Here is a 27,163-nt window from a genome sequence, read left to right as displayed (position 1 = left end):
ACTTTTAAAGGGCCATAATACCCAAATATTGAAACACTTGAAAGTGCTGCAGCATAGCTGTACAAAGCTTACTAGAAAATATCACCTGAACATCTCTATGTAAAAAAGAAAGATATTTTACCTCAAAAGTTTCTCAGTAGCCACATCCCATTGTAAAGGACTTCTAAGCAGCATATCGGTATGTCTGTCCCGGGACAGCTAAGGGGTTGAGCCTTGTGCACTCTCATGTTATTTCCCTATTCAGTTTAAAGGAAGTTTACTATGAAATCTCATGAGAGTTAAGGGAAATCTCTGTTGATGCTGATTGGCTGCAGTTCATTTTTTTTTTTTTTTTACCTGCAGCTGGGGAGCAGCTGAGTATAACTTTTTACACAGAACTTACTCTGCTGAGCTGAGGAGATTGTGAGGTAAAATATCTTCCTTTTTTACATAGAGATGCTCAGGTGATATTTTCCTGTCAGCTTTTTACAGTCACTTTCAAGTGATTTAGCATATGAGTATTATGTCCCTTTAAAAGCAGTTATTTATTTTTAACCTGATTGTATGTCCTTCTAATAAACATTTTAATCCATAAGTATTTACACATATAAGCAAATAAACATTTATAAAAGATGTATAGAAGCACATATGTTAAATAGGGACAGTGCTTCAAATAATCTAGAAATATATCTGAAAAATAAAATCATAAAGTGATTACTGATACATACAATTCCTTAAAGAGTATGGTTTACTTTTTAATCCAATAGGTCATTATTTAGTTCCAAATAAGTTCAAAATAACTTTGCGTTTTGTGTCTGGAAACTACAGATGTATTTTAATTGTAATTGTTGAATGTTATAAAACAAAGAGACATGATACCCAAATGTTGAAGCACTTGAAAGTGATACAGCACATGTGTAAAAAGCTGACTAGAAAATATGACATGTAAAAAATGTATTTTACCCTTTATTTGTGTCAGTAGCCACATTCCAATGAAGATGCTAGTCCCAGGACTTGCAAGAGAGCGTGAGTTTGGCATGTGCAGGCACAGTTACTTTATTTCCTTCCTCAATTTAAGTAAATTTACTATGAAAACTTGTAAGATGTCAGTGACATCCCCTGAGATCACATTAAAGTGAAGCATGAACTCATCACTGATGAAGCTGATGGGCTGCTGCTGTTTTTTCCCCACCATGTAGACGACAGTAATCTGGCAAGCTGAAGAAATGTTGAGATAAAATATCTTCCTTTTCTTTCCTAGATATGTCCACGGAATCATCAATTACTAGTGGGAATCACTCCTGACCAGTAAAGAGCACCACAGCAAAGCTGTATATATGTCACTTCCCTTACCCATAATCCCCAGTCATTCTCTTTGCCTGCGGTGCAAGGAGGAGGTGACGTTTTAGGTGTCTGATCTACAGTCAAGATTTTATTATTTTAAAGCAGAGTAGGTTTGCTCTAATCTTTTCTTGGGTTTAGCCTTAGCCCACGTTAGTCTTTTCAGTAGGGCAGTGGTGGATTGGGAACTTGTAGGGTACAATCCCTTCTTCGTTTTCCCAAACATTTTTGCTGCCCTATTCAGATAGCCTGAGTAAGTTTACTCAGTGTCATCTTTTGTCCACAGGTCCATGTGAGGGATAGCACCTCTCAAACCAGGTGAGCTGTCCTGCTGCCGGACAGTTGAATTTTAAGGTAAGTGCCAATTTTATTTTTCTTGTGGAGAAAGAATCTGGCACTTATTCAGCTTAAAAGCTGCTGGGAACTATATTTTACTTTTACTTCCTAGGAAGTTTATTTGTAGCAGCTAGCAGGCTCTGTTTACGAGGATAGTTTTTTTTATTTATTGGTGGCTCAGTTTAATATAAACTGTTCCGTTTGGGGGTACATGTTTTTTCTGCACTTTTTGGCCGTGTTTTAAAACTTATTTTAGGGCTGCAACTAATGATTATTTTCATAATCGATTAATCGGACAATTATTTTTTCGATGAATCGACTAATCGGATAAAAAATGAATAAATTAATTTTTTCTTGTATTTAAAATAAAATCCACATACTGAGTGTTATAAATATAAACTTCCAACTAAAACTTTACATTAACACAACTGTTGGTCCAATTTTTTAAGCAGCATAACACTTTTTTATAATTAAGCAAAACAAAACAACAAACTGTTTGAAAAGAGGTAGAACTAGTAATAGGTAGACTACCATTGTTTATAACATTCTGTTATTCACTCTTTCAGAAACTTTGCATTGAAATGCAAAAATGTCAACGTGTTCACATGCTCCTGGCTGAGGCTGGCTCTCTTTTTTGCAGCTATTTTGCCTGCAGCAGAGAAGAGACACTCAGATGGTGTTGAGGTGCCTGAGATGCATAAATAGGGTTTTGCCAATTTCACCAAGGTGTGCTATTTATCTTTGTTAGTTCTCCACCAATGCATCTTGAATATCTATATGCAGTGGTAAATATCCATCTATAAGGTTTTGGGGGAAAATATCTAGTCTACTCTTAAAATAACAGATACTGTATATACTTACAGTGTTTGATTTTGGTACATATTCCAATTAATTAAAAACAGAAAAAAAGGCAAAAGGGCTAAAGACTATATATAGTGTTAAAAGGACACAGCCTTACACATTTATCTATAGAGTACATATATCAGCAATAGCAAGCAGGTAATAGTGACATCAATTCATATAACAAATGCCATCAATCTAGGGCTAGGTGTAAATAACAAGCTTGGCACTATATCATGCAAAGCACAGTCCCAAATCACCTGATTTTATATAAATAATCCAAATTATGCCTTCTATTTCTTCTGTTAAGTGTGATCAGTCCACGGGTCATCATTACTTCTGGGATATTACTCCTCCCCAACAGGAAGTGCAAGAGGATTCACCCAGCAGAGCTGCATATAGCTCCTCCCCTCTACGTCACTCCCAGTCATTCTCTTGCACCCAACGACTAGATAGGATGTGTGAGAGGACTATGGTGATTATACTTAGTTTTATATCTTCAATCAAAAGTTTGTTATTTTAAAATAGCACCGGAGTGTGTTATTACCTCTCTGGCAGAGTTTGAAGAAGAATCTACCAGAGTTTTTGCTATGATTTTAGCCGGAGTAGTTAAGATCATATTGCTGTTTCTCGGCCATCTGAGGAGAGGTAAACTTCAGATCAGGGGACAGCGGGCAGATGAATCTGCATAGAGGTATGTAGCAGCTTTTATTTTCTGACAATGGAATTGATGAGAAAATCCTGCCATACCGATATAATGTCATGTATGTATACTTTACACTTCAGTATTCTGGGGAATGGTACTTCACTAGAATTACACTGTAAGAAGTACATAAAGCTGTTTAATAACTAGAAATTATGTTTAACGTTTTTGCTGGAATGTAAAATCGTTTTCATTTGCTGAGGTACTGAGTGAATAAATGTTTTGGGCACTATTTTTCCACTTGGCAGTTGCTTAATCTTTTTTCTGACAGTTTCTGTTCTCTCTCACTGCTGTGTGTGAGGGGGAGGGGCCGTTTTTTGGCGCTTTTGCTACGCATCAGATATTTCAGTCAGAAGCTCATTGTATTTCCTGCATGATCCGGTTCATCTCTACAGAGCTCAGGGGTCTTCAAAACTTATTTTGAGGGAGGTAATTTCTCTCAGCAGAGCTGTGAGAATTATAGTTGACTGAGACAAAAAACGTTTATTCTGCTTTCAGAATTTGTTATCTTTGCTAATGGGATTAAACCTTTGCTAAAGTTGTGTTGTTTATAAGGATTGAGGCTATAACTGTTTCAATTTATTAATTTTCAACTGTCATAGATCTTCTGTGCTTCTTAAAGGCACAGTACGTTTTTAATATTATTCTAATTGAATTGTATTCCAAGTTGCAAGTTTATTTGCTAGTGTGTTAAACATGTCTGATTCAGAGGAAGATACCTGTGTCATTTGTTGCAATGCCAAAGTGGAGCCCAATAGAAATTTATGTACTAACTGTATTGATGCTACTTTAAATAAAAGTCAATCTGTACAAATTGAACAAATTTCACCAAACAACGAGGGGAGAGTTATGCCGCCTAACTCGCCTCACGTGTCAGTACCTGCATCTCCCGCTCGGGAGGTGCGTGATATTGTAGCGCCGAGTACATCTGGGCGGCCATTACAAATCACATTACAGGATATGGCTACTGTTATGACTGAAGTTTTGGCTAAATTACCAGAACTAAGAGGTAAGCGTGATCACTCTGGGGTGAGAACAGAGTGCGCTGATAATATTAGGGCCATGTCAGACACTGCGTCACAGGTGGCAGAACATGAGGACGGAGAACTTCATTCTGTGGGTGACGGTTCTGATCCAAACAGACTGGATTCAGATATCTCAAATTTTAAATTTAAACTGGAAAACCTCCGTGTATTACTAGGGGAGGTGTTAGCGGCTCTGAATGATTGTAACACAGTTGCAATACCAGAGAAAATGTGTAGGTTGGATAAATATTTTGCGGTACCGGCGAGTACTGAGGTTTTTCCTATACCTAAGAGACTTACTGAAATTGTTACTAAGGAGTGGGATAGACCCGGTGTGCCGTTCTCACCCCCTCCGATATTTAGAAAAATGTTTCCAATAGACGCCACCACACGGGACTTATGGCAAACGGTCCCTAAGGTGGAGGGAGCAGTTTCTACTTTAGCTAAGCGTACCACTATCCCGGTGGAGGATAGCTGTGCTTTTTCAGATCCAATGGATAAAAAATTAGAGGGTTACCTTAAGAAAATGTTTGTTCAACAAGGTTTTATATTGCAACCCCTTGCATGCATTGCGCCGATCACGGCTGCAGCGGCATTCTGGATTGAGTCTCTGGAAGAGAACATTAGTTCAGCTACTCTGGACGACATTACGGACAGGCTTAGAGTCCTTAAACTAGCTAATTCATTCATTTCGGAGGCCGTAGTACATCTTACTAAACTTACGGCGAAGAATTCAGGATTCGCCATTCAGGCACGCAGGGCTCTGTGGCTAAAATCCTGGTCAGCTGATGTTACTTCTAAGTCTAAATTGCTTAATATACCTTTCAAAGGGCAGACCTTATTCGGGCCCGGGTTGAAAGAGATTATCGCTGACATTACAGGAGGTAAAGGCCATGCCCTGCCTCAGGACAAAGCCAAAGCTAAGGCTAGACAATCTAATTTTCGTTCCTTTCGTAATTTCAAAGCAGGAGCAGCATCAACTTCCTCTGCACCAAAACAGGAAGGAGCTGTTGCTCGCTACAGACAAGGCTGGAAACCTAACCAGTCCTGGAACAAGGGCAAGCAGACCAGGAAACCTGCTGCTGCCCCTAAAACAGCATGAATTGAGGGCCCCCGATCCGGGATCGGATATAGTGGGGGGCAGACTTTCTCTCTTCGCCCAGGCTTGGGCAAGAGATGTCCAGGATCCCTGGGCGCTAGAGATAATATCTCAGGGATACCTTCTGGACTTCAAATACTCTCCTCCAAGAGAGAGATTTCATCTGTCAAGGTTGTCAACAATCCAGACAAAGAAAGAGGCGTTTCTACGCTGCGTACAAGAGCTCTTGTTAATGGGAGTAATCCATCCAGTTCCACGATCGGAACAGGGACAGGGGTTTTACTCAAATCTGTTTGTGGTTCCCAAAAAAGAGGGAACTTTCAGACCAATCCTGGACTTAAAGATCCTAAACAAATTCCTAAGAGTTCCATCGTTCAAGATGGAGACTATTCGGACAATTTTACCTATGATCCAAGAGGGTCAGTACATGACCACTGTAGATTTAAAAGATGCTTACCTTCACATACCGATTCACAAAGATCATTACCGGTACCTAAGGTTTGCCTTCCTAGACAGGCATTACCAGTTTGTGGCTCTTCCATTCGGATTGGCTACAGCTCCAAGAATCTTCACAAAGGTTCTGGGTGCTCTTCTGGCGGTACTAAGACCGCGGGGAATCTCGGTAGCTCCATACCTAGACGACATTCTGATACAAGCTTCAAGCTTTCAAACTGCCAAGTCTCATACAGAGTTAGTACTGGCATTTCTAAGGTCACATGGATGGAAGGTGAACGAAAAGAAAAGTTCACTCGTTCCACTCACAAGAGTTCCCTTCCTGGGGACTCTTATAGATTCTGTAGAAATGAAGATTTACCTGACAGAGAACAGGCTAACAAGACTTCAAAGTGCTTGCCGCACTCTTCATTCCATTCAACACCCGTCAGTGGCTCAATGCATGGAGGTAATCGGCTTAATGGTAGCGGCAATGGACATAGTACCCTTTGCACGCTTATACCTCAGACCACTGCAACTGTGCATGCTAAGTCAGTGGAATGGGGATTACTCAGACTTATCCCCTTCTCTGAATCTGGATCAAGAGACCAGAAATTCTCTTCTATGGTGGCTTTCTCGGCCACATCTGTCCAGGGGGATGCCATTCAGCAGACCAGACTGGACAATTGTAACAACAGACGCCAGCCTTCTAGGTTGGGGTGCCGTCTGGAATTCTCTGAAGGCTCAGGGACAATGGAGTCAGGAGGAGAGTCTCCTGCCAATAAACATTCTGGAATTGAGAGCAGTTCTCAATGCCCTCCTGGCTTGGCCCTAGTTGACAACTCGGGGGTTCATCAGGTTTCAGTCGGACAACATCACGACTGTAGCTTACATCAACCATCAGGGAGGGACAAGAAGCTCCCTAGCTATGATGGAAGTATCAAAGATAATTCGCTGGGCAGAGTCTCACTCTTGCCACCTGTCAGCAATCCACATCCCGGGAGTGGAGAACTGGGAGGCGGATTTCTTAAGTCGTCAGACTTTTCATCCGGGGGAGTGGGAACTCCATCCAGAGGTCTTTGCCCAAATACTTCGACGTTGGGGCAAACCAGAGATAGATCTCATGGCGTCTCGACAGAACGCCAAGCTTCCTCGTTACGGGTCCAGATCCAGGGATCCAGGAGCAGTCCTGATACATGCCCTGACAGCACCTTGGGACTTCAGGATGGCTTACGTGTTTCCACCCTTCCCGATGCTTCCTCGATTGATTGCCAGAATCAAACAAGAGAGAGCATCAGTGATTCTAATAGCACCTGCGTGGCCACGCAGGACTTGGTATGCAGACCTGGTGGACATGTCATCCTGTCCACCTTGGTCTCTACCTCTGAAACAGGACCTTCTAATACAGGGTCCCTTCAAACATCAAAATCTAACTTCTCTGAAGCTGACTGCTTGGAAATTGAACGCTTGATTTTATCAAGACGTGGGTTTTCTGAGTCAGTTATTGATACCTTAATACAGGCTAGGAAACCTGTTACCAGAAAGATTTACCATAAGATATGGCGTAAATACCTATATTGGTGTGAATCCAAAGGTTACTCTTGGAGTAAGGTTAGGATTCCTAGGATATTGTCTTTTCTACAAGAAGGTTTAGAAAAGGGTTTATCTGCTAGTTCATTAAAGGGACAGATCTCAGCTCTGTCCATTCTGTTACACAAACGTCTGTCAGAAGTTCCTGACGTCCAGGCTTTTTGTCAGGCTTTGGCCAGGATTAAGCCTGTGTTTAAAACTGTTGCTCCACCATGGAGTTTAAACCTGGTTCTTAATGTTTTACAGGGCGTTCCGTTTGAACCCCTTCATTCCATTGATATAAAGTTGTTATCTTGGAAAGTTCTATTTTTAATGGCTATTTCCTCGGCTCGAAGAGTCTCTGAATTATCAGCCTTACATTGTGATTCTCCTTATTTGATTTTTCATTCGGATAAGGTAGTTCTGCGTACTAAACCTGGGTTCTTACCTAAGGTAGTTACTAACAGGAATATCAATCAAGAGATTGTTGTTCCTTCTTTGTGCCCAAATCCTTCTTCGAAGAAGGAACGTCTACTGCACAACCTGGATGTAGTCCGTGCTCTAAAATTTTACTTACAGGCAACTAAGGAATTTCGACAAACGTCTTCTCTGTTTGTCGTTTACTCTGGGCAGAGGAGAGGTCAAAAAGCTTCTGCTACCTCTCTTTCTTTTTGGCTTCGTAGCATAATTCGTTTAGCTTATGAGACTGCTGGACAGCAGCCTCCTGAAAGAATTACAGCTCATTCTACTAGAGCTGTGGCTTCCACTTGGGCCTTCAAGAATGAGGCCTCTGTTGAGCAGATTTGCAAGGCTGCAACTTGGTCTTCGCTTCATACTTTTTCCAAATTTTACAAATTTGACACTTTTGCTTCCTCGGAGGCTATTTTTGGGAGAAAGGTTCTTCAGGCAGTGGTTCCTTCTGTATAAAGAGCCTGCCTATCCCTCCCGTCATCCGTGTACTTTTGCTTTGGTATTGGTATCCCAGAAGTAATGATGACCCGTGGACTGATCACACTTAACAGAAGAAAACATAATTTATGCTTACCTGATAAATTCCTTTCTTCTGTAGTGTGATCAGTCCACGGCCCGCCCTGTTTTTAAGGCAGGTAAATATTTTTTAATTTATACTCCAGTCACCACTTCACCCTTGGCTTTTCCTTTCTCGTTGGTCCTTGGTCGAATGACTGGGAGTGACGTAGAGGGGAGGAGCTATATGCAGCTCTGCTGGGTGAATCCTCTTGCACTTCCTGTAGGGGAGGAGTAATATCCCAGAAGTAATGATGACCCGTGGACTGATCACACTACAGAAGAAAGGAATTTATCAGGTAAGCATAAATTATGTTTTTATTTCTAGGTTGCACATAAGCCAGGAGTAGTTGTAAACTTAAAAAGAAACTTAGTGTCCTAAAAAAGTGAAACGTAAATGTCTGTAGATGTCCTTTAGGGGAAGGGCATAACCATAAAACACAATACCATGTGCAGGAGCTCAGTGGAGTGAAGCAGCTGGTGCTGTGCACAGACCAACTAATTGCAAACAAACTAATCGATTATGAGATTCATTGACAACTATTTTCATAATCGATTATTATCGATTATGCCGATTAGTTGTTGCAGCTCTAAACTTTTTTAATTTGGCAGTTGTTTGCTGGGACCGCCCCTGTTTAAGGCGGTTCCGTTTCTGAGTATGCTTTGTGTTTTCACACAGTATTTAACTTCCTGTTTGCGCTGTGCTTGTTATTACGGAGGCTCTGTAATCCAGGAAGCTTCTCTTTCAAGCCCTTTCATTTTTTTCTGTGAAAACGGATTGTTTTTCAGTCAGCAGGTCAGGTAGGCACCTCAGCAAGATTGCTGAGGGTGTAAAGGGTGCTTTGGGCTGGTTGCGTTTTCTCTTCCTTTTTTTTTTTCCCTGACTTTATTATTTAAAGTAACACTAGCACATTTTTTCCATTATATTTATTTTATATAAGCGTTTTTTTTTTTTTTTTCCTCCATTCTTTGTGTGTAAGATGGACCAGGAGGCCTTGAGTGTTACCTGTAGCCTGTGTTTTTTATGTTCAGGTGGAACTTCAAGTTCCTTTTTGTTCCTCCTGTATTGTAAGAACTTTGTTTTAGGAATATACTTTTTCCTGAGCCATCATTAGATAAAGCTGATGCGCTTCAGGTGCCTCCTGTACCAGATTTTTGCAACAGCTTTCTCCTCAAGAAAGATTTGGCTACTTTATTGCACGGGAGTGGGAGAGACCTGGAATTCCTTTTTCTCTATCTCCAATTTTCAACAAAATGTTTCCTATTGCTGACTCTATTATGGAGTTGTGGCAAACGGTTCCTAAAATGGAAGGAGCAATTTCCACTTTGGCTAAGAGGACCACTATTCTCTTAGAGGATAGTTGTTCTTTTAAGGATCCAGTGGATAAGAAGTTGGAGGCTTTATTTATGAAAATGTATATTCACCAGGGTCTTCAATGGCAGCCTGCGGTGTGCATTGCCACTGTTACCAGTGCAGCAACTTACGGGTTTGATACTTTTTTCTGATTTTACTCAGACAGATACTCCTCTCGAGGAGATCCAGGGTAGGATTAAGGCTCTTAAATTAGCCAACTCCTTTTATCACGGATGCTTCTTTACAAGTTATTAAACTGTGAGCAAAAATGTCTGTTTTTTCGGTTTTAGCTCGCAGAGCCTTATGGCTTAAGTCCTGGTCTGCGGATGTTTTATCTTAGCCATTCCTTACAAGGGTAAGAAATTGTTTGGTCCTGGTTTGGCTGAAATTATTTCTGATATCACAGGTGGAAAAGGTTCTTTTCTTCCTCAGGAAAAAAGTAATAAACATAAAGGACGTCAGAGTTATTTTTGTTCCTTTCGTAACTTTAGAGGTTAGCCCTCCATTCAAGAGCTATCCAAGTCTTCCTGAAAGTCTAGTCAGTCTTGGAACAAGGGGAAATAGTCTAAGTAATCTGCGGCTGACTCCAAGTCAGCATGATGGGTCGGTACCCGATCCATTCTCAAATCCAGCAGGGGGCAGACTTTCTCTGTTTGTTCAAGCCTAGATGAGATGTTTTGGCCTGCTGGGCGGTGGACTTCGTATCCCAGGGGTACAAGATAGAATTAAAGACCTTCCCCCCAGAGGCAGGTTTCTTCTCTCACGATTATCTGTAGACCAGATAAAAAGAGAGGCGTCCTTAATTTGTGTCAATTTGTGCCCTGGGGATAATAGTTCCTGTTCTTCCGCAGGAACAGGGTCTGGGTTTTTACTCAAATCTGTTCGTGGTTCCCAAAAAAGGACATTTTCAGACCAATTCTAGATCTGAAGTGTTTAAACAAATTTCTCAGCGTACAAACCTTCAAAATGGAGACTATTTGTTCCATCCTTCTCTTGGTCCAAGAGGGTCAATTCTTTACAACCATAGACCTAAAGGATCCGTACCTTCATGTTTTTAGTCATAAGGATTATAAGTTTCTGAGGTTTGCCTTCTTGGACAATCACTTTCAGTTTGTTGTTCTTCCATTCGGCCTTGCCACAGCTACCAGAATTTTTTCAAAGGTTCTGGGTGCTCTATTGGCAGTGATTCAGTCTCGGGGCATTGCAGTGGCGCCTATCTGGACGACTTTCTGGTTCAGGCACTGTCTTTTCAACAAGCAATATCTCATTCGAAGATCTTGTTGTCTTTTCTTCGCTCCCACGGATGGAAGGTGATTCTGGGAAAAGGTTCTCTGGTTCCTGCTACAAGGGTAGTGTTCTTGGGGGCATAGACTCCCTATTAATGAGGATTTTTCTGACAGAGGTCAGAAAGACAAAGTTTTTCGATTCTTGTCTTGCCCTTCAGTCCTCTCCTCGGACGTCAGTGACTCAATGTATGGAGGTAATTGGTCTGATGGTGGCTTCCTTGGACATTATTCCATTTGCTCGGTTCCATCTCAGGCCTCTGCAGTTATGTATGCTCAGACAATGGAACGGGGACTATGTGACTATCTCCGCAAATAGATCTGGATCAGGAGTCAAAGGACTCTCTTCTGTGGTGGTTGTCTCAGGAACACCTCTCCGAATGGAACTTGCTTTTACAGACCCTTCTGGATGATTGAAAACAACGGATGCCAGCATTCTAGGTTGGGGAACAGTCTGGGGCTTGTTGAAGGTTCATGGTTTATGGACTCTGGAGGAGTTAGTTCTCCCCATAAACATTCTAGAGCTGAGAGCAATTTTCAATGCTTTTCTGGTTTGGCTTCAGTTAGTTTTAGCTTGGTTTATCACATTTCAGTACCACCAGGGGGAAACTCGGAGTTCCTTGACCATGTCAGAGGTGGCCTGAATTATTAAGTGGGTGAAGGCCCACAACTGTTGTCTATCTGAGATCCACATTCCAAGAAGTGGACAGTTGGGAAGTGGATTTTCTGAGCCGACAGACTTTTCATCCAGGGGAGTGGGAACTCCACCCGGAGGTGTTTTCCAGTTTTTATCCTCAATTGGGGGCAGCCAGATCTGTATCCCAGGGCTTTTCGGCAGAATGCTAAACTCCTGTGGTACGGCTCGAGGTCAAGAGATCCACAGGCTTTCCTGATAGATGCTCTGGCGGTCCTTTGGAAATTCAGTCTAGCATACCTGTTTCCTCTGTTTGTTCTCCTGCCAAGAGTCATTGCTTGGATCAAACAGGAGAGTGCTTTGGTGATTCTTATAGCACCGGCGTGGCCTCGCAGGACCTCGTATGCAGACCTAGTGGGAATGGCGTCTCTGCCTCTGTGGAGACTACCCCTGATTCAGGGTCTCTTTCTTCATCCAAAACTTGTTTCTCTGAAGCTGACTGCTTGGAGATTGAACGCTTAATTTTTTCTGAGTCGGTCATTGAGACCTTAATACAGGCTCGTAAGCCTGTTACTAGGAACATTTATCATAAGATATGGTGTTTATATCTTTATTGGTGTGACTCCAGAGGCTACTCTTGGAGTAGAGTCAGAATTCCTAGGATTTTGTCCTTTATTCAGAAGGTTCCGGAGAAGAGTTTGGCGGCTAGTACTCTGAAGGGTCAGATTTATGTTCTATTTTGTTGCATAAGTGCCTGGCGGATGTGCCAGACGTGCAATCTTTTTGTCAGGCCTTGATCAGAATCAGGCCTGTGTTTACACCTGTTACTCCTCCTTGAAGTCTTAACCTTGTTCTTAAAGTTTTTCAGCAGGCTCCGTTTGAGCCTATGCATTCTTTAGATATTAAGATGTTATCTTGGAAGGTTTTGTTTCTTGTGGCCATTTCTTCTGCTCGGAGAGTCTCTGAATTCTCGGCGTTGCAGTATGTTCCCCCTTATCTTATCTTTCATTCTGATAAGGTGGTTCTGCGTACTAAGTTAGGTTTCCTTCCTAAGGTTGTTTCGATCAGGAATATTGATCAGGAAATTATTGTTCCTTCTTTGTATCCTTATCCTTCTCATAAGGAGCGTTTTTTGCACCACCTAGATGTTGTGCGGGAGCTGAAATTTTATCTACAGGCAACTAAGAATTTTTGTTTTCTTCTGCTTTGTTTGTTTCTCTGAGAAGCGAAAGGGACATATAGCTAGGGCTACTTCTTTTTCTTTTTGGTTAGAGTTTTATTTGTTGTTGCTTATGAGTCTGCTGGACAGCAACCTCCTGAGAGATTCACAGCTTATTCTACGAGGGCTGTTTTCTTTTTCCTGGGCTTTCAAAAATGAAGCTTCTGTGGAACAGATTTGCAAGGCTGCAACTTGGTCTTCTTTTCATACTTTTTCCAAATTCTATAATTTGACTTTTGCCTCGGCTGAGGTTTCTTTTGGGAGGAAGTTTCTTCTAGTAGTGGTGCCTTCTGTTTAGGTTACCTGTCTTGTCCCTCTCTTATCATCTGTGTCCTCTAGCTTGGGTATTGGTTCCCACTAGTAATTGATAATTCTGTGGACTTACCATATCTTAGAAAAAGAAAACATAATTTATACTTACCTGATAAATGTATTTATTTCCGGATATGGTAAGTCCACGGCCCACCCTTTATTTATGACAGTTATTTTTTACTAAAACTTCAGGCACCTCTACCCCTTTGTGTTATCTTCTTTTTCCATTTTCCTTCAGCAGAATGACTGGGGATTATGGGTAAGGGAAGTGACATTTTTACAGCTTTGCTGTGGTGCTCTTTGCCTCCTCCTGCTGGCCAGGAGTGATATTCCCACTAGTAATTGATGATTCTGTGGACTCACCATATCCGGAAATAAATAAATTTATCAGGTAAGTATAAATGATGTGTTTTCACAGATATTTTCTGGTCAGCTTTTTACAGTTATGCTGCATCACTTTCAATTGATTTAGCATATACATGTTATGTCCTTTTAATTGTTAATATACTTACAATTGTGTGTTTGCATCTTTCAATATTCTACCAGTGTTGCATTTTCAATATGAATGAATATAAAATGTCCTCATGGTATTTTGTTCTTGGCACCATTAATGTGTCTCTTTCAGGCACATGGTGGATGACATGTTGAGTGCAGATGATGTCAGCTGTAGCAGCTCACAAGTGAGTGCAAAATCTGAGAAAAACATGGCTGATTTTGATGGTGAAGAATCTGCATGTGAAGAAGAATTAGTACAGATCAATTCACATGCTGAACTGACTTCTCATCTCCAGCAACACCTTCCCAATCTGGCATCTATTTACCATGAACATCTAAGTCAAGGCAAGAGAGTTAACCCATTTTTTTTAGACAATAGAGGTACCCCAGGCCAGTATACCCTTTGAGAAATATCTTTAAAGATGTAGTGCATTTATCAAAAATTCAATTGATATTGTTGAACTGTTTCTAAACTAGGTTTCCTTGAACCATAGTATTGTCGACAGTGACTAAGGATTTCAGAAAACTTCAGGCGCTTCCTAGTTCTTTGCAAGTGTTTGTTTGCATTTACCCTTAAAAATTGATGAAACTATAGTGGAAATTTGTCATTTTAAATGGATGTTGAACTGTATAATTTCCACTTACTGCGTTCCAAATTACTTATATACAGCTACTAAGTAGTAAATGTACATGAAATTGCTTCTTTAGGCTTATTTTTGTATTTTTAATTTTTGCTCATCGAAAACCACCTATTGTCAAATCTGCTCATGTTCTCTCGTTCTCTCTCTCTCTCTCTCTCTCTCTCTCTCTCTCTCTTTGTACTGAACTGCTAATAGTTAGGTATTGAAATGTAAAGTATGGGTGGGGGGTTCAGTGAGGGAAACCCCCCAACTATTTAAGATACTCAAATCTATCCCACTAGAATGTTAATTTCTTTCGCTACCTATTGTTTACATAGCTTTTTTTTACAGAGAATAGTATTCATATTTTGGGCTAGAGTTATCAAAGCTGAGGCGTACAGGGGCACGTATACGTGCCCCTGTACGCCTCAGCTCGCCTGTGGCAGGGCGAAATTACCCGCAGGTAATCAACATTGCACACGAGCACAATTTTGCGCTTGCGTGCAATCCCGCCCACTGCCGGCGCACAGCCAATCATGTGCGTGCAGGAGCTGTCAATCTCCTTGGTCGGACTCGACCGCGGAGATTGTATTTCGCCACCTTAGAGGTGGCGAAGAGCTTAGGGAAGCAGCGGTCTGGTGACCGCTGCTTGATAAATTACAGCGAGCAAGTTCTTGTGAGAACTTGCAGCCGTAGGGGCTTGATAAATCGAGCCCTTAATGTGTAGGTTGTAGTTTCAGCAGGCAAAATCAGGTTTCAAATTACATAAAGGTTAATGAGCTGTTTGCAAACAATTTAATACACTCTGGCCAATCGTGCTCAAGAAGGGGCTGTCAATCATCTCAATCTGATTGGATCAAAATGATTGCAATCCGTGGCCTAAAGAGTTGCGGATAGGTTAAGTAGTAGTACTTAACTAGCGTTTCAAACTCACTCTGAGAATGAAACGCTTGGGCTTGTTAAATGGAGCCCATTTGTCAATTGGCATATATTATGTTGTCATTGTTTGATTCCTTGGGCATTAAACAATCTACTATTGGGAACAAATGTTTGTATTTCTCCAACATAGGTGTGTCCGGTCCACGGCGTCATCCTTACTTGTGGGATATTCTCTTCCCCAACAGGAAATGGCAAAGAGCCCAGCAAAGCTGGTCACATGATCCCTCCTAGGCTCCGCCTACCCCAGTCATTCTCTTTGCCGTTGTACAGGCAACATCTCCACGGAGATGGCTTAGAGTTTTTTAGTGTTTAACTGTAGTTTTTCATTATTCAATCAAGAGTTTGTTATTTTCAAATAGTGCTGGTACGTACTATTTACTCAGAAACAGAAAAGAGATGAAGAATTCTGTTTGTATGAGGAAAATGATTTTAGCAACCGTAACTAAAATCCATGGCTGTTCCACACAGGACTGTTGAGAGCAATTAACTTCAGTTGGGGGAACAGTTTGCAGTCCCTTGCTGCTTGAGGTATGACACATTCTAACAAGACGATGTAATGCTGGAAGCTGTCATTTTCCCTATGGGATCCGGTAAGCCATGTTTATTACGATTGTAAATAAGGGCTTCATAAGGGCTTATTTAAACTGTAGACTTTTTCTGGGCTAAATCGATTGATATTAACACATATTTAGCCTTGAGGAATCATTTTATCTGGGTATTTTGATATAATAATATCGGCAGGCACTGTTTTAGACACCTTATTCTTTAGGGGCTTTCCCAAAGCATAGGCAGAGTCTCATTTTCGCGCCGGTGTTGCGCACTTGTTTTTGAGAGGCATGGCATGCAGTCGCATGTGAGAGGAGCTCTGATACTTATAAAAGACTTCTGAAGGCGTCATTTGGTATCGTATTCCCCTTTGGGTTTGGTTGGGTCTCAGCAAAGCAGATACCAGGGACTGTAAAGGGGTTTAAAGCTTAAAACGGCTCCGGTTCCGTTATTTTAAGGGTTAAAGCTTCCAAAATTGGTGTGCAATATTTTCAAGGCTTTAAGACGCTGTGGTGAAAATTTGGTGAATTTTGAACAATTCCTTCATGTTTTTTCGCAATTGCAGTAATAAAGTGTGTTCAGTTTAAAATTTAAAGTGACAGTAACGGTTTTATTTTAAAACGTTTTTTGTACTTTCTGATCAAGTTTATGCCTGTTTAACATGTCTGAACTACCAGATAGACTGTGTTCTGAATGTGGGGAAGCCAGAATTCCTATTCATTTAAATAAATGTGATTTATGTGATAATGACAATGATGCCCAAGATGATTCCTCAAGTGAGGGGAGTAAGCATGGTACTGCATCATTCCCTCCTTCGTCTACACGAGTCTTGCCCACTCAGGAGGCCCCTAGTACATCTAGCGCGCCAATACTCCTTACTATGCAACAATTAACGGCTGTAATGGATAATTCTGTCAAAAACATTTTAGCCAAAATGAACCCTTGTCAGCGTAAGCGTGGCTGCTCTGTTTTAGTTACTGAAGAGCATGACGACGCTGATATTAATATCTCTGAAGGGCCCCTAACCCAATCTGAGGGGGCCAGGGAGGTTTTGTCTGAGGGAGAAATTACTGATTTAGGGAACATTTCTCAGCAGGCTGAATCTGATGTGATTACATTTAAATTTAAATTGGAACATCTCCGCATTTTGCTTAAGGAGGTATTATCTACTCTGGATGATTGTGAAAATTTAGTCATCCCAGAGAAACTATGTAAAATGGACAAGTTCCTAGAGGTGCCGGGGCTCCCAGAAGCTTTTCCTATACCCAAGCGGGTGGCGGACATTGTTAATAAAGAATGGGAAAGGCCCGGTATTCCTTTCGTCCCTCCCCCCATATTTAAAAAATTGTTTCCTATGGTCGACCCCAGAAAGGACTTATGGCAGTCAGTCCCCAAGGTCGAGGGAGCGGTTTCTACTTTAAACAAACGCACCACTATTCCCATAGAGGATAGTTGTGCTTTCAAAGATCCTATGGATAAAAAATTAGAAGGTTTGCTTAAAAAGATGTTTGTTCAGCAGGGTTACCTTCTACAACCCATTTCATGCATTGTCCCTGTCACTACTGCCGCATATTTCTGGTTTGATGAACTGCTTAAGGTGCTCGATAGTGACTCTCCTCCTTATGAGGAGATTATGGACAGAATCAATGCTCTCAAATTGGCTAATTCTTTCACTCTAGACGCCTCTTTGCAATTGGCTAAGTTAGCGGCTAAGAACTCTGGGTTTGCTATTGTGGCGCGCAGAGCGCTTTGGTTGAAATCTTGGTCGGCTGATGCGTCTTCCAAGAACAAGCTACTAAACATTCCTTTCAAGGGGAAAACGTTGTTTGGTCCTGACTTGAAAGAGATTATCTCTGATATCACTGGGGGTAAGGGCCACGCCCTTCCTCAGGATCGGCCTTTCAAGGCAAAAAATAGACCTAATTTTCGTCCCTTTCGTAAAAACGGACCAGCCCAAGGTGCTACGTCCTCTAAGCAAGAGGGTAATACTGCTCAGGCCAAGCCAGCTTGGAGACCAATGCAAGGCTGGAACAAGGGAAAGCAGGCCAAGAAACCTGCCACTGCTACCAAGACAGCATGAAATATTGGCCCCCGATCCGGGACCGGATCTGGTGGGGGGCAGACTCTCTCTCTTCGCTCAGGCTTGGGCAAGAGATGTTCTGGATCCTTGGGCGCTAGAAATAGTCTCCCAGGGTTATCTTCTGGAATTCAAGGGACTTCCCCCAAGGGGGAGGTTCCACAGGTCGCAGTTGTCTTCAGACCACATAAAAAGACAGGCGTTCTTACATTGTGTAGAAGACCTGTTAAAAATGGGAGTGATTCATCCGGTTCCATTAAGAGAACAAGGGATGGGGTTCTACTCCAATCTGTTCATAGTTCCCAAAAAAGAGGGAACGTTCAGACCAATCCTAGATCTCAAGATCTTAAACAAATTTCTCAAGGTCCCATCGTTCAAGATGGAAACCATTCGAACTATCCTTCCTTCCATCCAGGAAGGTCAATTCATGACCACGGTGGATTTAAAGGATGCGTATCTACATATTCCTATCCACAAGGAACATCATCGGTTCCTAAGGTTTGCATTCCTGGACAAACATTACCAGTTCGTGGCGCTTCCTTTCGGATTAGCCACTGCTCCAAGGATTTTCACAAAGGTACTAGGGTCCCTTCTAGCGGTGCTAAGACCAAGGGGCATTGCAGTAGTACCTTACCTGGACGACATTCTGATTCAAGCGTCGTCCCTTCCTCAAGCAAAGGCTCACACGGACATTGTCCTGGCCTTTCTCAGATCTCACGGCTGGAAAGTGAACGTGGAAAAGAGTTCTCTATCCCCGTCAACAAGGGTTCCCTTCTTGGGAACAATTATAGACTCCTTAGAAATGAGGATCTTTCTAACAGAGGCCAGAAAAACAAAGCTTCTGGACTCTTGTCGGATACTTCATTCCGTTCCTCTTCCTTCCATAGCTCAGTGCATGGAAGTGATCGGGTTGATGGTGGCGGCGATGGACATAGTTCCTTTTGCGCGCATTCATCTAAGACCATTACAACTGTGCATGCTCAGTCAGTGGAATGGGGACTATACAGACTTGTCTCCGAAGATACAAGTAAATCAGAGGACCAGAGACTCACTCCGTTGGTGGCTGTCCCTGGACAATCTGTCTCAAGGGATGATGTTCCACAGACCAGAGTGGGTCATTGTCACGACCGACGCCAGTCTGATAGGCTGGGGCGCGGTCTGGGGATCCCTGAAAGCTCAGGGTCTTTGGTCTCGGGAAGAATCTCTTCTACCGATAAATATTCTGGAACTGAGAGCGATATTCAATGCTCTCCAGGCCTGGCCCCAGCTTGCGAGGACCAGGTTCATACGGTTTCAATCAGACAACATGACGACTGTTGCGTACATCAACCATCAGGGGGGAACAAGGAGTTCCCTAGCGATGGAAGAAGTAACCAAAATTATTCTTTGGGCGGAGTCTCACTCCTGCCACCTGTCTGCTATCCACATCCCAGGAGTGGAAAATTGGGAAGCGGATTTTCTGAGTCGTCAGACATTGCATCCGGGGGAGTGGGAACTCCATCCGGAAATCTTTGCCCAAGTCACTCACCTGTGGGGCATTCTAGACATGGATCTGATGGCCTCTCGTCAGAACTTCAAAGTTCCTTGCTACGGGGCCAGATCCAGGGATCCCAAGGCGGCTCTAGTGGATGCACTAGTAGCACCTTGGACCTTCAATCTAGCTTATGTGTTCCCGCCATTTCCTCTCATCCCCAGGCTGATAGCCAGGATCAAGCAGGAGAGGGCGTCGGTGATCTTGATAGCTCCTGCGTGGCCACGCAGGACTTGGTATGCAGATCTGGTGAATATGTCATCGGCTCCACCTTGGAAGCTACCTTTGAGACGAGACCTTCTTGTTCAGGGTCCGTTCGAACATCCGAATCTGGTTTCACTCCAGCTGACTGCTTGGAGATTGAACGCTTGATTTTATCGAAGCGAGGATTCTCAGATTCTGTGATCGATACTCTTGTTCAGGCCAGAAAGCCTGTGACTAGAAAGATTTACCACAAAATTTGGAAAAAATATATCTGTTGGTGTGAATCTAAAGGATTCCCTTGGGACAAGGTTAAGATTCCTAGGATTCTATCCTTCCTTCAAGAAGGATTGGAAAAAGGATTATCTGCAAGTTCCCTGAAGGGACAGATTTCTGCCTTGTCGGTATTACTTCACAAAAAGCTGGCAGCTGTGCCAGATGTTCAAGCCTTTGTTCAGGCTCTGGTTAGAATCAAGCCTGTTTACAAACCTTTGACTCCTCCTTGGAGTCTCAATTTAGTTCTTTCAGTTCTTCAGGGGGTTCCGTTTGAACCCTTACATTCCGTTGATATTAAGTTATTATCTTGGAAAGTTTTGTTTTTAGTTGCGATTTCTTCTGCTAGAAGAGTCTCAGAATTATCTGCTCTGCAGTGTTCTCCTCCTTATCTGGTGTTCCATGCAGATAAGGTGGTTTTACGTACTAAACCTGGTTTTCTTCCAAAAGTTGTTTCTAACAAAAACATTAACCAGGAGATTATCGTACCTTCTCTGTGTCCAAAACCAGTTTCAAAGAAGGAACGTTTGTTGCACAATTTGGATGTTGTTCGCGCTCTAAAATTCTATTTAGATGCTACAAAGGATTTTAGACAAACATCTTCCTTGTTTGTTGTTTATTCAGGTAAAAGGAGAGGTCAAAAAGCAACTTCTACCTCTCTCTCTTTTTGGATTAAAAGCATCATCAGATTGGCTTACGAGACTGCCGGACGGCAGCCTCCCGAAAGAATCACAGCTCATTCCACTAGGGCTGTGGCTTCCACATGGGCCTTCAAGAACGAGGCTTCTGTTGATCAGATATGTAGGGCAGCGACTTGGTCTTCACTGCACACTTTTACCAAATTTTACAAGTTTGATACTTTTGCTTCTTCTGAGGCTATTTTTGGGAGAAAGGTTTTGCAAGCCGTGGTGCCTTCCATTTAGGTGACCTGATTTGCTCCCTCCCTTCATCCGTGTCCTAAAGCTTTGGTATTGGTTCCCACAAGTAAGGATGACGCCGTGGACCGGACACACCTATGTTGGAGAAAACAGAATTTATGTTTACCTGATAAATTTCTTTCTCCAACGGTGTGTCCGGTCCACGGCCCGCCCTGGTTTTTTTAATCAGGTCTGATATTTTATTTTCTTTAACTACAGTCACCACGGTACCATATGGTTTCTCCTATGCAAATATTCCTCCTTAACGTCGGTCGAATGACTGGGGTAGGCGGAGCCTAGGAGGGATCATGTGACCAGCTTTGCTGGGCTCTTTGCCATTTCCTGTTGGGGAAGAGAATATCCCACAAGTAAGGATGACGCCGTGGACCGGACACACCGTTGGAGAAAGAAATTTATCAGGTAAACATAAATTCTGTTTTTCTAACTCTGGTTCTGATACATGTTACTGCTTGTATTTCTGTTTTAATATAACCCAGTATGAAATGAATGCGTCACAACTGGTTGGAAGCCATGAATCTTGCTATTTGCTAAGTGAATTATTTAGATTATGGTGAACCTAAAACTTTGAGAAGCCCAAAAACTGTAAAAATCAAAAACACCACCAATATACTCAATTGCTTGTCTAAAAACGAAAAATCAAAATCTGACACATGTTAGCTGTGATATCAACTACATATAAAGTTGTTGTGGTTTTGCAGGTCCTTCTGTGCATAAACACCAGTACAACAGCAATGCAGTTGTTGACATAAACCTGGATAATGTTTGTAAGAAAGGTAACACTCTTCTGTGGGACCTAGTCCAGGATGAAGATGCGGTAAGTTAAAATTAAGTAAATAAATAAGTACATTTGAAGGTTGATATTTGCTGATCGGGCAATATATATTTGTCTTGCTGCTCAGATTCACCTTTCGGAAGGCTTAATAAATGAAGCAGAAAAGCTGCTCTGTTCCTTGGTTTGCTGGTTTACAGACAGGCAGATCCGAATGCGCTTTATTGAAGGATGCTTAGAAAACCTTGCCAATAATAGGTAATTTCAAGTATTTCCATTTGCTTGTTAATTTGCTTACTTTTAACATTTGTTTTGCGCTGCCTGTTTAAATGGACAAAAATAAAATGCTGTAGTTCATGGTGGAATATTAGTTTCCTTCCTAAGATATTGTGAGTCCACAAAGTCATCAATTACTGTTGGGAATATCAGCAGGAGGATTCGAAGAGCACCACAGCCAAGCTGTTAAGTATCACTCCCCTTCCCACAAACCACAGTCATTCTCTTTGCCTTGGTGCATGGAGGAGGTGAAGTTTTGGTGTCTGAAGAAAATTGGATTTCTTTTATCTACAAGTAAGATTTTGGGTCTAGCCGTAGTCCACGTTAATCTTTTCACTAGGGTAGTGGTGGCGTTAAAGCAGTCGGGAACTTGTAAGGTGGGCTTTGCTGCGTTTTCCTAAAATGTTTGCTGCCTAAGTATAGAAAGCCAGAGTAGGTTTACTCTGCTCTTTCTTTTTTCTACAGGTCTCTCTGAGGAGTATGTTTCCTCTCATACTGTGTAAGCTGTCCTCTGCCGGACGGCTAGATGTAGGTAAGTGCTTTTTGTCTTCTAGGATCTGAAGACTGCAGACTTTATCAGATCATCTGCAGTATCATTGGTACTCAGTATATTCTTAGTAACGATATTTTTAAGGGCAGGGTGCAGGCCCTTTATATGTATGTGAGAGAGACTGTTAATTAAAGGGACAGTCTACACCTATACAAACATTCGCCCTTACCATAGATCTGGTGCCGATTTTCATAACTCACCCCTTCAACCTAACGAGCCAGCGACACAACTGAAGTTATTTGAAATAAAAAGTTAGATTTTATTTGTTAAAAATGTCCGACAAACTCCGCCCAAACCCTTCTCCTACCTTATCGTGGTGTTCTCTTTCTAGCTAACACTCGTGCATGTAGCACCAAGTGACGTCGGTATTCTCAAAACACGCCTGCGCATCTTTAGGGAAGTGAGGAAGTGGAAGTCTGTCTGCGCATCTGGACCAAAAAAAAAATAAAGCATATTTATTTTGTGATCCTCCGTTTGATTTCAAATAACTTTAGTTGTGTCGCTGACTCATTAGGGTTGAAGGAGTGAGTTATGAAAATCGGCACCGGATTGGGCGAATGTTTGTATAGGTGTAGACTGTCCCTTTAACTCCTTAATGGAGTTTTAGCCCTCATTTTGAGATGTGATCTTGAAGGGGTTAACTTGCCTTTTAAAGCTATTTTTGTAAGTTAGAACTAATTTGCTTAGCCCTTATGCACATTTATTATCCACTCTGAGTAGGTCTCTGACATTGCAGGAAATGGCTCTCAAATGTAACGTGCGCTTTGTTGCACCGTTTCATTTCGGTAGATCTTGTGTCCTACCTTTCTCTTCCACTCCCTGAGAGCGGTGTCAATGCATTTTTTATGTATTGGACATAGGTATTGCTTTCTATTCATGTCATGTTGAAAAGAGTTTTTTTTTTCTCTCTGAATTGGTAACTCACAGAAAGAAGAAGCGCTCTGTTACTGTATATTGCGCGCCTCTTTTCCTTAGTGAGTATATGACTCCGCCTCCTTCTTCTTCTAAAGACCGGAGCGGCGCCATTCAAAGCTGGTTGCTGAGTTCGGTCACATGATTCTGCCTCCTTATCTGTCTCCGAACGGAGCGGCAATGTGGGTTTTCTGCCTTGAGTGTCAGAGTTTGATATTTGATGTTCTGTCGTTTTTGTTGTTACCAAGAAAGCAGTTACTTTGTCCTAATTGTGACAATAACTCAGAGCTGTGGTTTAACTCTTAACAACGTTAATAGTTTTAGCTTTCTTATGTGCTTAAAGTGAAAGGCATATTTATTGGGCAAAGTCCTTAATAATTAAAGTTTATTTTTGAGCATTGTTATTATGTTCTTGGAACAAGGGTCCGTTCCTGTGAATTATTGCCTAAAGACCTTAATAAATAAAGTTTAGGTTTGAGAATTTTTATCATGATTTTATAATAGGGGTCTGTGCCTGTGTATTATTGCCTCTCACATCCCAAGGCAATTTCATATAATTTAAAGTAACAGCACAATTTTTTAAAGTGTTTTATTTTTTGTGCTTGTTTCTGTGAGTCTGCTCTCGGAGCTAGAGCTCTCCTCCTATGACTCATATTTATGTTTCTCAGGATAATGCTGTTTAGGCAATGCCAAAATGTTTTCTTTAAAAGTCCCAAGCCTTACTGCATCACATACAGTGCCCTGCGGTTCCTCTCAGTCTCCTGGTGGTGTTTATTTGCTTTGCTCAGGTATCTTCTTCGGTATCTGTGGCATTATCTGCTTTTCCCATATTAAAGGGAAATCGCAAGAGGAATATTAGAGATTCAGATAGTAAGGTTTCTGTTCCACCTGCTGCTACACAGGTTGCCTCCCTCATAGGTCTGATGAGGAGAATACTTTGGTAGCCTCTGAGGGTGAAATCTCAGATTCGAACAGTATAATTCCCTCACCTGAGGCTGAAGTAATATCCTTCAGATTTTAGTTTGAATACCTCCGTGTATTGATAAAGGAGGTTTTGGCTACTTCGGACGACTCCGATACGCCCGTCGGTGTCAACCCTAAGTTATCTAGTAAACTTAATAGTTACTACAATGTTCCTTCCTCTGTGGAAGTTTTTCCTGTTGCAGACTGTGCAACAGAGTTTAAAGGGACAGTCTAGGCCAAAATAAACTTTCATGATTCAGATAGAGCATGTCATTTTAAACAATTTTCCAATTTACTTTTATCACCAATTTTGCTTTGTTCTCTTGGTATTCTTAGTTGAAAGCTTAACCTAGGAGGTTCATATGCTAATTTCTTAGACCTTGAAGCCCACCTCTTTCAGATTGCATTTTAACAGTTTTTCACCACTAGAGGGTGTTAGTTCACATATTTCATATAGATAACACTGTGATCGTGCACGTGAAGTAATCTGGGAGCAGGCACTGATTGGCTAGACTGCAAGACTGTCAAAAGAACTGACAAAAGGGGCAGTTTGCAGAGGCTTAGATACAAGATAATCACAGAGGTTAAAAGTATATTATTATAAATGTGTTAGTTATGCAAAACTGGGAAATGGGTAATAAAGGGATTATCTATCTTTTAAAACAATAAAAATTCTGGTGTAGACTGTCCCTTTAATTTGCAGGAATAGGAGATTCCAGGGATACCTTTTCCACGTCTTCTGTCCTTAAAAGTATGTTTCCTGTCTCTGACTTCATTTAAGATTCATAGCGCACAGTGCCTTAAGTAGAAGGGGCTTTCTACTCTGGCTTAGAAAACTTTGATTGTTATAGAGGATAGCTGTTCTTTTAAGGATCAATGGAAATGTATTGCCACTGTCCAGTGCGGCATCCTTTAGGTGCAACTCCTTATTTGATTAATTTTGGTAGAGACTCCTTTGGGAGATCCAGGTCAGAATTTAGGCAATTCTTTTTCTTCTGATGCTACCATACACGTTTTTAAGCTGGGAGCCAAGTTATCTGACTTCGCTGAGATAGTCTGCAGGGCGTTGTGGCTAAATTCTTGGTCAGTGGAGTTTTCCTCTATGTCCAAGCTTCTGGTGCTTTCTTACAAGGGTAAGAACTTGTTTGGTTTTGGTCTGGCAGAAATATTTTTGATATTATGGGTGGAAAAATGTCTTTTCTACCACTAGACATGAAGAATACACCTAAAGGACGTCGGAGTAGAACCTGCACCTGAGTCTAATTCAGCATGAATGGTTTGCCCCCGATCCGGAATCGGTCCAAGTGGGGGGCTGAATTTCTCTGTTTTCTTCTAGAGAGGATATGAGATGTCCCAGATTGGCTGTGGACATAGTATCTCAGGGTTGCTTAATAAAATTCAAAACCTACAGGGGTAGTTTTCTTAGGGACCATAGTTTCTTTATCTAAAAAAAATATTTATGACTAAGCTCAGAATATCCAAGATTCTTACCTCTTGTCTCTCTGCAGGCTAAGGTTTGGCCTCAGTGACTCGCTGTCTGGAGGTAATTGGTCTGATGACGCTTTCACGGACATCATTCCCCTTATTCGATTCAATTTGAGAGCTCGGCAGTTATGCATACTCAGTCAATGGAAAGGGGATCTTTTGCATCTGTCACAGAGGATAGATCTGGATTAGATGATTGTGACCACGGATGTCAGTCTGCTGGGCTGGGGAGCAGTCTGGGATTCGCTAGAAGGTGCAAGGACTATGGATTTGGGAGGAGTCTATTCTTCTTATAATTATCTTGGGTTGTGAGTGATTTACATTGCTCTGAGGGCTTAGCCTCAATTGTCCTTAGCCCGGTTTATCAGGTTCCAGTCGGACAATATCACCTAAGTGGTTTACAGCAACCACCAGGGAGGAACCTGGAGTTTCTTAGCCATGAAGGAATGAAGGAGGTGGCTTGGATTGTTCAGTGAGCAGAAGCTCACAATTGCGGTCTATCTGCCATCCACACTCCAGGAGTGGACAACTGGGAAGTGGACTTCCTGAGCAGACACATTTAATCCCGGAGAGTGGACTCTTCTCCCAGAGGTTTTCTCCACTTTAACCCTCAAATGGGGGAGTGCCAGAGTCGGATCTGATGGCGTCTTGGCAGAACGCCAAGCTTCCAAAGTTTGGTTCAAGGTCAAGAGTGCCGCAGACTGCCCTGATTAGATGCTCTGGCGGTTCCTTGGGATCTCAGTCTAGCATACCTGTTTCCTCAGTTTGCTCTCCTTCCACGAGTCATTTCTCGTATCAAACAGGAGAGAGCATTGGTAATTCTAATAGTTCCTGCATGTCTCGCAGGATCTGGTAGGCAGACCTAGTGAGGATGTCATCTCTTTCACCTTGTAGGTTGCCTCTGAGGAAGGACCTTCTAACTCAGGGTCTATTCCTTCATCCTAATCTCGTTTCTCTGAAGCTGGCTGCTTGGAGATTGCACGCTTAGTTCTGTCTAAGCGTAGTTTTTCAAAGTCGGTCATTGAGACTATGATTCTGGCGCGTAAGCCTGTTACTACAAAGATTTATCATAAGGTATGGTGTAAATACCTTTATTGGTGTGATTCCAAGGGCTACTCTTGGAGTAGGGTTAGGATTCCTAGGATTTTGTCTTTTCTCCAGGAAGGTCTGGAGAAGGGATTGTTAGTCAGTTCTCGGACAGATTTCTGCATGATCTATTTTGTTACATAGATGTCTGGGGATGTGCCAGAAGTTCAATCTTTTTTTCAGGCTTTGGTGAGGATCAGGCATGTGTTTAAGTCTGTTGCTCCTCCTTGGAGTTTTAACCTTGTTCTTAAAGTTTTGCAGCAGGCTCAATTTAAGCCTTTGCTTTCCATAGATATTAAGTTTTTATCTTGGAAGGTTTTGTTTCTTTTTGCTATCTCTTCTGATCGGAG

General features: G+C 42.0%; 1 protein-coding gene across 3 annotated transcripts in view; it reads left to right on the top strand.

Moving 5' to 3' along the window:
• USP34 (ubiquitin specific peptidase 34) overlaps positions 1-27,163 on the top strand; it is a 1,226,195-nt gene that overhangs the window by 387,353 nt on the left and 811,679 nt on the right. For all 3 annotated transcript variants that reach the window (XM_053712051.1, XM_053712050.1, XM_053712048.1), the window contains 3 exons: positions 13,778-13,992; positions 21,471-21,586; positions 21,672-21,799. In XM_053712051.1, the coding sequence (XP_053568026.1) occupies positions 13,778-13,992; positions 21,471-21,586; positions 21,672-21,799 (459 nt within the window). The remainder of the gene's footprint in view (positions 1-13,777; positions 13,993-21,470; positions 21,587-21,671; positions 21,800-27,163) is intronic.

Source organism: Bombina bombina, chromosome 4 (assembly GCF_027579735.1).
Source record: "Bombina bombina isolate aBomBom1 chromosome 4, aBomBom1.pri, whole genome shotgun sequence".
NCBI lineage: Eukaryota > Metazoa > Chordata > Amphibia > Anura > Bombinatoridae > Bombina > Bombina bombina.
The sequence above is the reverse complement of the archived record's forward strand: the minus strand, read 5'-3'. Positions and strand labels throughout refer to the sequence as shown.